Source organism: Lynx rufus, unplaced genomic scaffold (genome assembly GCF_022079265.1).
Source record: "Lynx rufus isolate CCGP_SWC_20201006 ecotype Redwood Valley unplaced genomic scaffold, mLynRuf1.p SCAF_4, whole genome shotgun sequence".
Taxonomy (NCBI): Eukaryota; Metazoa; Chordata; class Mammalia; order Carnivora; family Felidae; genus Lynx; species Lynx rufus.
Window position 1 is genome coordinate 112937759 of NW_025814856.1, and position 10499 is coordinate 112948257.

General features: G+C 40.6%; 1 protein-coding gene across 1 annotated transcript in view; it reads right to left on the minus strand.

The window, feature by feature from the left end:
* POLR1F (RNA polymerase I subunit F) overlaps nucleotides 1-9839 on the minus strand; it is a 30529-nt gene extending 20690 nt beyond the window's left edge. Inside the window, exon 1 of the mRNA XM_047096976.1 lies at nucleotides 9580-9839. Within this exon, the coding sequence (XP_046952932.1) occupies nucleotides 9580-9833 (254 nt within the window). The 5' untranslated portion in view covers nucleotides 9834-9839. The remainder of the gene's footprint in view (nucleotides 1-9579) is intronic.
* Between the last annotated feature and the right edge of the window lie 660 nt (nucleotides 9840-10499).

Here is a 10499-nt window from a genome sequence, read left to right on the forward strand (position 1 = left end):
TTGGTTGGTGCATTTAGTCCATTTACATTCAGTGTTATTATAGAAAGATATGGGTTTAGAGTCATTGTGATGTCTGTAGGTTTTGTGCTTGTAGCGATGTCTCTGGTACTTTGTCTCACAGGATCCCCCTTAGGATCTCTTGTAGGGCTGGTTTAGTGGTGACAAATTCCTTTAGTTTTTGTTTGTTTGGGAAGACCTTTATCTCTTCTTCTATTCTAAATGACAGATTTGCTGGACAAAGGATTCTCGGCTGCATATTTTTTCTGTTCATCACATTGAAGATTTCCTGCCATTCCTTTCTGGCCTGCCAAGTTTCAGTAGAGAGATCCGTCAGGAGTCTTACTGGTCTCCCCTTATATGTTAGAGCATGTTTATCCCTAGCTGCTTTCAGAATTTTCTCTTTATCCTTGCATTTTGCCAGTTTCATTATGATATGTCATGCAGAAGATCGATTCGAGTGACGTCTGAAGGGAGTTCTATGTGCCTCTTGGATTTCAGTGCCTTTTTCCTCCCCCAGATCAGGGAAGTTCTCAGCTATTATTTCTTCAAGTACACCTTCAGCACCTTTCCCTCTGTCTTCCTCCTCTGGAATACCAATTATGCGTAGATTATTTCTCTTTAGTGCATCACTTAGTTCTCTAATTTTCCCCTCATACTACTGGAATTTTTTATCTCTCTTTTTCTCAGCTTCCTTTTTCCATAATTTTATCTTCTAGTTCACCTATTCTCTCCTCTGCCTCTTCAATCTGAGCTGTGGTTGTCTCCATTTTATTTTGCAGCTCATTTATATCATTTTTTAGCTCCTCCTGTCTGTTCCTTAGTCCCTTGATCTCTGTAGCAATAGATTCTCTGCTGTCCTCTCTAAAAAAAACTGTAGAGCAGATCAATGAAACCAGAAATGAAACCAGAGTTGGTTTTTTGAAAAAATAAACAAAATTGATAAACCTCTAGCCAGGCTTCTCAAAAAGAAAAGAAAGATGACCCAAATAGATAAAATCATGAATGAAAATGGAATTATTACAACCAACCCCTCAGAGATACAAGCAATTATCAGGGAATACTATGAAAAATTATATGCTAACAAACTGGACAACCTGGAAGAAATGGACAAATTCCTAAACACCCACACACTTCCAATACTCAACCAGGAGGAAATAGAAAACTTGAACAGACCCATAACCAGCGAAGAAATTGAATCAGTCATCAAAAATCTCCCAACAAATAAGAGTCCAGGACCAGATGGCTTCCCAGGGGAGTTCTACCACACGTTTAAAGCAGAGATAATACCTATCCTTCTCAAGTTATTCCAAAAAATAGAAAGGGAAGGAAAACTTCCAGACTCATTCTATGAAGCCAGTATTACTTTGATTCCTAAACCAGACAGAGACCCAGTAAAAAAAGGGAACTACAGGCCAATATCCCTGATGAATATGGATGCAAAAATTCTCAATAAGATACTAGCAAATTGAATTCAACAGCACATAAAAAGAATTATTCACCATGATCAAGTGGGATTCATTCCTGGGATGCAGGGCTGGTTCAATATTCGCAAATCAATCAACGTGATACATCACATTAATCAAAAAAAAGAGAAGAACCATATGACCCTGTCAATCGATGCAGAAAAAGCATTTGACAAAATTCAGCAACTTTTCTTAACAAAAACCCTCGAGAAAGTCGGGATAGAAGGAACATACTTAAAGATCATAAAAGCCATTTATGAAAAGCCCACAGCTCACATCATCCTCAATGGGGAAAAACTGAGAGCTTTTTCCCTGAGATCAGGAACACGACAGGGATGCCCACTCTCACCACTGTTGTTTAACATAGTGTTGGAAGTTCTAGCATCAGCAAGGAGACGACAAAAGGAAATCAAAGGCATCAAAATTGGCAAAGATGAAGTTAAGCTTTCACTTTTTGCAGATGACATGGTATTATACATGGAAAACCCGATAGACTCCACCAAAAGCCTGCTAGAACTGATACATGAATTCAGCAAAGTTGCAGGATACAAAATCAATGTACAGAAATCAGCTGCATTCTTATACACTAATAATGAAGCAACAGAAAGACAAATAAAGAAACTGATCCCATTCACAATTGCACCAAGAGGCATAAAATACCTAGGAATAAATCTAACCAAAGATGTAAAAGATCTGTATGCTGAAAACTATAGAAAGCTTATGAAGGCAACTGAAGTAGTTATAATGAAATGGAAAAACATTCCGTGCTCATGGGTTGGAAGAATAAATATTGTCAAAATGTCAATACTACCCAAAGCTATCTACACATTCAATGCAATCCCAATCAAAATTGCACCAGCATTCTTCTCGAAGCTAGAACAAGCAATTCTAAAATTCATATGGAACCACAAAAGGCCCCGAATAGCCAAAGTAATTTTGAAGAAGAAGACCAAAGCAGGAGGCATCACAATCCCAGACTTTAGCCTCTACTACAAAGCTGTAATCATCAAGACAGCATGATATTGGCACAAAAGCAGACACATAGACCAATGGAATAGAATAGAAACCCCAGAACTAGACCCACAAACGCATGACCAACTAATCTTTGACAAAGCAGGAAAGAATATCCAATGGAAAAAAGACAGTCTCTTTAACAAATGGTGCTGGGAGAACTGCACAGCAACATGCAGAAGGTTGAAACTAGACCACTTTCTCACACCATTCACAAAAATAAACTCAAAATGGATACAGGACCTGAATGTGAGACAGGAAACCATCAAAACCCTAGAGGAGAAAGCAGGAAAAGACCTCTCTGATCTCAGCTGTAGCAATTTCTTACTTGACACATCCCCAAAGGCAAGGGAATTAAAAGCAAAAATGAACTATTGGGACCTCATGAAGATAAAAAGCTTCTGCACAGCAAAGGAAACAATCAACAAAACTAAAAGGCAACCAATGGAATGGGAAAAGATATTTGCAAATGACATATCAAAGGGCTAGTATCCAAAATCTATAAAGAGCTCACACCCGAAAAACAAATAATCCAGTAAAGAAATGGGCAGAAAACATGAATAGACACTTCTCTAAAGAAGACATCCGGATGGCCAACAGGCACATGACAAGATGCTCAATGTCACTCCTCATCAGGGAAATACAAATCAAAATCACACTCAGATATCACCTCACGCCAGTCAGAGTGGCCAAAATGAACACATCAGGAGACTATAGATGCTGGAGAGGATGTGGAGAAATGGGAACCCTCTTGCACTGTTGGTGGGAATGCAAACTGGTGCAGCCACTCTGGAAAACAGTGTGGAGGTTCCTCAAAAAATTAAAGATAGACTTACCCTATGACCCAGCAATAGCACTGCTAGGAATTTACCCAAGGGATACAGGAGTACTGATGCATAGGGGCACTTGTACCCCAATGTTTATAGCAGCACTCTCAACAACAGCCAAATTATGGAAAGAGCCGAAATGTCCATCAACTGATGAATGGATAAAGAAACTGGGGTTTATATACACAATGGAGTACTACGTGGCAATGAGAAAGAATGAAATATGGCCCTTTGTAGCAACGTGGATGGAACTGGAGAGTGTGATGCTAAGTAAAATAAGCCATACAGAGAAAGACAGATACCATATGGTTTCACTCTTATGTGGATCCTGAGAAACTTAACAGGAACCCATGGGGGAGGAGAAGGAAAAAAAAAAAAAAAAGAGAGGTTAGAGTGGGAGAGAGCCAAAGCATAATAGACTCTTAAAAACTGAGAATAAACTGAAGGCTGATGGGGGGTGGGAGGGAGGGGAGGGTGGGTGATGGGTATTGAAGAGGGCATCTTTTGGGATGAACACTGGGTGTTGTATCAAACCAATTTGACAATAAATTTCATATATTAAAAAGAAAAAAAAGCTTCTGCAGAGCAAGGGAAACAATCAACAAAACTAAAGACAATCTATGGAATGGGAAAAGTTATTTGCTAATGGCATACCAGATGAAGGGTTCATATCCAAAATACATAAAGAATTTATATAACTTTACATAAAAAAGACAAATAATCCAATTAAAAAATGGGAAGAAGGAAGTTGCTTAAAAATTTAAAAACAGAATTACCACGTGATTTAGTATTTCTATCAATGGGTGTTTACCCAAAGAATACAAAAACAGTAATGTGAGAAGATACACGCACCCATGTGTTTACCGCATCATGACTGATGACAGCCAAATTACGCAAGTAGTCTGAGTGTTCACCAACAGGTGAACTGTTAAAGAAGTGGTATATATACTCAATGGAGTATTATTCAGCCATGAAAAAGAATGAAATCTTGCCACTTGCAACAACATGGATAGATCTAGAGGGGATAACAGTAAGTGAAATAAGTTAGAGACAAATACCATATGATTTCACTCATATGCAGAATTTGAGAAACAAATGAACAAAGAAGAAAAGAGACAGACCAAAAAACAGACTCAACTACTTAGAACTGACGGTTACCACAGGGGAGGTAGGTGAAGGGGATGGGTGAAATAGATAAAGGGAATTAAGAGTGAACTTATCAGGATGAGTATTTAGTAATATGTAGACCTCTCAAAGCACTATGGTAAACCTGAAACTAATATTGCTTACTATTTAGTTTTCACTAGAAAGTAGTTTCTAAGCATTAAGAATTCTAACAAATGTCATTAAGACTACTGGAAATAATGAAGGAAGCACTCTGTGTGCAAGGAAAATAAGATATGTGTTTTTGTTAAGAAAATTCTGAGAAATGGGAATACATTTTTGTTGAGGGAAAAGAAAGGAATTTGACCTAAAATGAGACTGGTTTAGAAAGGGAAAACTGGAGAAAATATGAATGTTTAAAAAAAAAAAAGTTGTAGAAAGTCTGTGAAAAAGGAGTCTTTGCTAAAGAATGTGTGGTCAGGACAAAGACTGGAATTAATGAGTTTTAAAAATATACTGGTTCATGATTGGAGTTTGGTTTTTCTCTCTGTTGAAATGAGGATTATCCTGGAATATTGGTCTGTTTTTGACAGAAAAAAGTACAAGGTTTTTCCTTTATCTGCCCTGAAAATACAAAGTTTGCTATCAGGTCTTTACTTAATAAATTTAAATCTCATCAATACTAAAAGAGCTAAGTTTTGCTAACAACTATGTAACCTTCTGTATATGCCTTTAGAATCTCTTATTGCCACCTAGGTTAAATAAGTTTTAAGTTTTTAATGATTTGTGTTTCTTCTTAAGAGTGTGCTTTAAAAAAAATATTTTTAATCATTTATGCATTTTTGAGAGAGAGAGAGAGACAGAGAGAGAGACAGAGAGAGAGAATGAGAGGGGGAGGGGCAGAGAGAGAGGGAGACACAGAATCCAAAGCAGGCTCCAGGCTCTGAGCTGTGAACAGAGCCCAACACAGGGCTCGACCTCATGAACCATGAGACCGTGACCTGAGCCAAAGTTGGATGCTTAACCAACTGAGCCACCCGGCACCCCTGTTTATTTATTTTTGAGAGAGAGAGAGAGACAGAGCATGGGCAAGGGAGGGGTAGAGAGAGAGGGAGACACGGAATCCAAAGCACGCTCCAGGCTCTTAGCTGTCAGCACAGAGCCTGACGCAGGGCTTGAACTCAGGAACCTGACGGAGATCGTAACCTGAGCCAAAGTCAGACACTTAACCAACTGAGCCACCCAGGCGCACCATTCAGCATGTGCTTTAAAACTTTGATATTTTTAACAAATTTCCCAAAATTCAAATTCTAAATTAAGTCTTTTTAACTAATCAGGCTTACTTATTATGGTATGTTAAACTACATGGGAAGCATTATCAGAAACCTTTTAAGGTTCTACTGCATAAGTGAATGCCATGAAATCCCAAAATCCCAATAATCATTACTTGTAATTCTAAGTATTGAAGTATTGTCTATCCCAGAAGTAACCAAATTTCCTTATCAACTATAATGTTCATTACACTATAATGAACTCTCATCACATCTTTAACCATGCTCATTTTTGAGTCCTTTGTTATTTACAGTTACTGTTCTGATTTGTACTCCTACAAATGTGTTTCATCTTCAAGGACATTCATAGAGAGGACTCTTGACAAACACAGGTTTGTGATACCCTTAAGATAATAAAACTAAGCCAAATAAGAATTTCTGGGAACGGGAAACCATACTCAAACTGAACAAGAATTAATAACATGACTAAAGGAATCAAGGAAGATTATTACAGTTTTTATGACTCGTTTGAAACATCACTGATTATCTAATGTTTGCTCTTCGGGATTTTAAAAAACATTTTATCTTTTTCCCCCAACCTGATCCCTCCTGAATTCAGATCCCTCCTGAATTCTTGGTGAGTATTCTTACCCTCATGGCACTTAAGTTATTTGCATAAATTAGGTAAGAATTTCTTGTAACAGGTCACCATTAGAGAAATTGATTCTATTACCATGGCTTTGACTAGAATGTCACATTTGAGAAAGACATGCATAGACTCAGATATGACCAGAAAGCTAAGGAACTAGGGTTGACTTTATGGTGCCAAGGAAGCCCCCTAGAATAACTGGCCTGGCTGGTACCATGCTAACAAGGTTCCTGGAGCCTTACGAGGTTAAGTAAGGAAGGTCACTTCCTGGCAGGCTCAGGAACCTCAGGATATTTGGGGGACCCCGAAAAGCGAGGGAGTATTTCATTTCTTTAGTTATTACAAGCGAGTCTGATGGCAAGTATTTGGTTTGGCTCTTTGCCTTGAAAGGCTTTCAAAAGCTCAATCTGAAATTCCTTATGAAAAAAAATTCCAGCAAAGAAGATCTGAGAGAACATGTAAGGCCAGTTACTATTCTTGCTGTACTTACAAAAATATCTGGGCCAAATTTGTGAAAAATGGACTTGTTTTACAAACATATTAGTCTTATTTTGGCTATTGTTGATGGAAACGAGGGTGATTTTGGTGAGGAAAAAACTATGTTTCAGTAACATACCTCTATGGGTGTAAGATTCTAGTTGTAATTGTCCTTGCATGTTTCTTGTTTACCATACTAGCTGGATCCTGACTTCTAATGATTTCCTTGATTATTTGGATAATTTTCTGCCTGACTACTTACACACTATAGGCCTGACTGAAAGCCATGAGACAACTGTTTAACTGAACTGACTCCTCCCCCATCATTTGGAGTACATGTGGTGCCACAGGGTCTGTTAAGTGTTAAACCCTGTGTCCTCACCACAGTGCCCTCTGCACATCCCTTCACACTCTATAAAATCTGTGGACTGAGGTCTAGACTTTGTGAAGAACAGCTGTGCAGCTACTTGGATCATCACCTGCCCAATCCCCCGGTCAGTAAGTTACCCTGAATAAAACTCTGTGTAAACTGTATGGAGTCACCTGCTTCGTTTTCTAATCTCAAAGTGCCTTCTCAGTTTAGGGGATACTTTATTGTGCATCCTCCACCTTCCAACACTCTCTTTTCCTTGTTTCTTACAAAAAGAGAAGCAAGTCCTCCTGATTCTATAGGATGGCCCCGAAATCTGTAAATCTAACTATACATAAGTGGTTGACTGACATTACAATTGTTGGTATGTTCCATGTTCTGTCCCTACTTAGAAATACACAGTTAATGTGTGCTGCTTTATCAGCACTGAGTAAGCCAGAGTCTTAACCACAGCCCACAAGTAATGGTGGGGGTGGGGGAGGAGGGTGTAGAGCGCGCAGTCTTGATCTGCTCAAGTGCAACCTGCTCCACATAGTCACACTATATCGTTTGGTTACAAAAATTACCGTTCAACTGGTTCCTTGTATCTCTGGTATAAGGGCTCTGACGGGAGACACTTCAGGTGGCTTCCCCCTAGCCTATCAAGTGGAGGCACTGATTGGTTACAGTAAGTGGTAAAATACATCAAACAGTTGCCTCTTCCCAGATTTTATGACCATATTTATATCCTTAAGTCTCTCAAACCCATACTCTCATCATTTTTCTCTTGGACAACTGTAACAGTCTCTTAGTTGGTCTCCATGTCTACAGTCTCACCTTCCTTAAGCCATCAGCTAATGCTACCAAGTGTGGTTTCTTGAACTGTGTGTCTGATTATGTCCCGGAGATCACAGATTCATACTACTCTCTCCGGACTGCACCAAGTTTCGGAGTTGGAGGGCACACTGAAAGGATGAAGTGCTAAGTCTGCTTAAGCAAACAGAAAAAGGTTAAAAAACAAAAACCTAGTAGAAAGGAGGAAAAAAGCAAAATGGTCATCCTGAGTTGTCCCCCAAGCTGTCTTTGCCCTCCTCTCTCCAACTGCACACAATGTCCTTCCCCTAAAATAAACCTTACTCCAATTATATAGTACTTATAAATCTCTGACCGAACCAGTCTATTTTATATCTACTATCCATTTGTTTATGCCACACCTTTTCCCTTGAATACTACCATCACAAAGAACCTTTCTCCTATTAAGTTGTTCTCCAAAAAGGTCCTAATATCAAATTCACTACTCTTTCAGTATAACTTACTTTGTTTCTGGCAAATTTTAACACTTCATTGGATCTACCTGGCTTACATTTGTATCTTTACTAGAGATAACAGTTTCTTCAAACAGGGATCTTGGTTTTTTGTTTTTGTTTTTTTTTTAATCCCAAGTCCCTTACGTACAAAATAGGCACAAAAGTGGGTTGTAGGTGTTTGGAGTAAGCTGTACATTCTAGACCTGCTTGATTCCTTAACCTGTTCAGGATCCCTTGAGAAAGTGAACACTTTGGGTACTTTGCCCAAGAAAACTGAAAGGAAATTTCCCAGAGGGGAGGAGGGAGGGTCATGAAATTCCTTAAGAGCAACAAGGAATCCCTAGGGATTCCACTCACCCTAGTTTTACAACCCTTGCTTTCGAGACAAAGTAGTCTTTAGTAGTATTAACGTACATATGCCCCCCCTCCCTCTGACCCTCCACTCTCGCAACTCCAACAGTCTCCAAGTTTCTACTGAATGTATTAACTTAAATGCACCACAAAGTTTTTTTTCACTCCAATTAAGACTTAATAAACTGCTCTTAAAAACAAAACAGAAATATTGCTTCTCTTATCCGTGATCAGGCCCACGAGAAGAGAACCCAAGGAAAATACCAGGGCCAAAATAAAAACCAGAAACTTCGTCACGGTTTACAAACAAAAGACTGTACTAATATGTACAATTTTCTACAGAATGAGAGACAATATGTTGAAGTAATGCATTCGAAACTCCCACTGTCAAATGGGAAAACACAGAACTGGCTTACCGGGTCTCCAGACCCCTGATCTATTCTTACCCATACACGCCAGTTCTAAAACAAGCTTCCCCACCGGCTCCGCCCGCACAATTCACGTCACCTTCACGCTTCCCTTCTTGTCCATGAAACGGTAAGAACAGATCCCGACTAGGGACACACTGGAAATTTCGGCTAGTTGGAAACTCCATAACGTCTCGAGTATAAGCTCGAGTGGCCGGCGCGTTCTCTCCCGTTCACCCCTTTTCTGCGACGCCATCAGCACGTCCACCAGCAACCCCCCCCTCCCCGCGCCTAAAAGAAAGGGGGGCAAGCTACGTTATGGCGTTATGCGCTCCGCGGAGGAAAAGACGGAGAGACTGATACCTCTCGGAGTAGCGCAGGAGTTCCGCATCGAGCTGTTCTCGGATACCGGTGCGTTTCCTGTTAAGGTAGCGCGGCGAAAGCGCGATGTGTCTTCGGTGCGGCCCCGCCACCAGGCAGGAGTAGCGGCTATTCACCAGCGCACACGCGGCAGCGTAGGTTGGCAGCTCTAGGCAGGGCAGGACGCCGGCCGGTCCCGCCACTGGTCCCTCAGAGGCCGCCTTCGGCGGCGGAGCCTCTGAACAACCCGCAGCCATGCGGCCTGTCAGGTTTCCCGCGGCGCGCGCCGCTGACGCAGGCAAAACCGCCTATCTCCGGACGCCGGGTTTCTCCGTCATCCGCCAGCTGGCACGCCCCTAGGAAATTTCTCTCCTTCAGATGCATTACGCACTTCTGACCAGCAGAGGGCAACCGCTCTTTCGACTGGGTTGCTAGGAGCCTGAGCGAATTGGAACGTGCTCCAAGGCAGGGCTGGCAAACCGACGTTTTCGCGAACGTCCTCGGTAGAGTTAGTATGTAGGTATAATAGGGATTCACGCTTTGATAATTTCCCGTAGTAACGTGGTTTGGTAAATTTTACAAGCGTGGACAGTACAGTAATAAATTTTAATATATTTAGGGAGTATATTTTCTGCAGGAAACTCAATCCTAAAAAGCAGCCCAGATGCCTCAAATACAGTACATCTGAAAATAAAACCATCATCTCTCTCATCCCGCTTCTCTCTTCATTCTGTAATAACTAACTCAGGAAATCTTACCACCATTTTCCAAATGGCTCAGTCCAGCTGTCAACCTTGGAGCCTCTCTTGTACCCTCAAATATCAAATCAGCCCCAAGGCTTGTGGGGTCCAAAGTGGAAACATCAGTCTATTGGGATACTTCTCTCCGCTCTCGCTTCCAAAACTACAGAAGTGCCTGTGGAT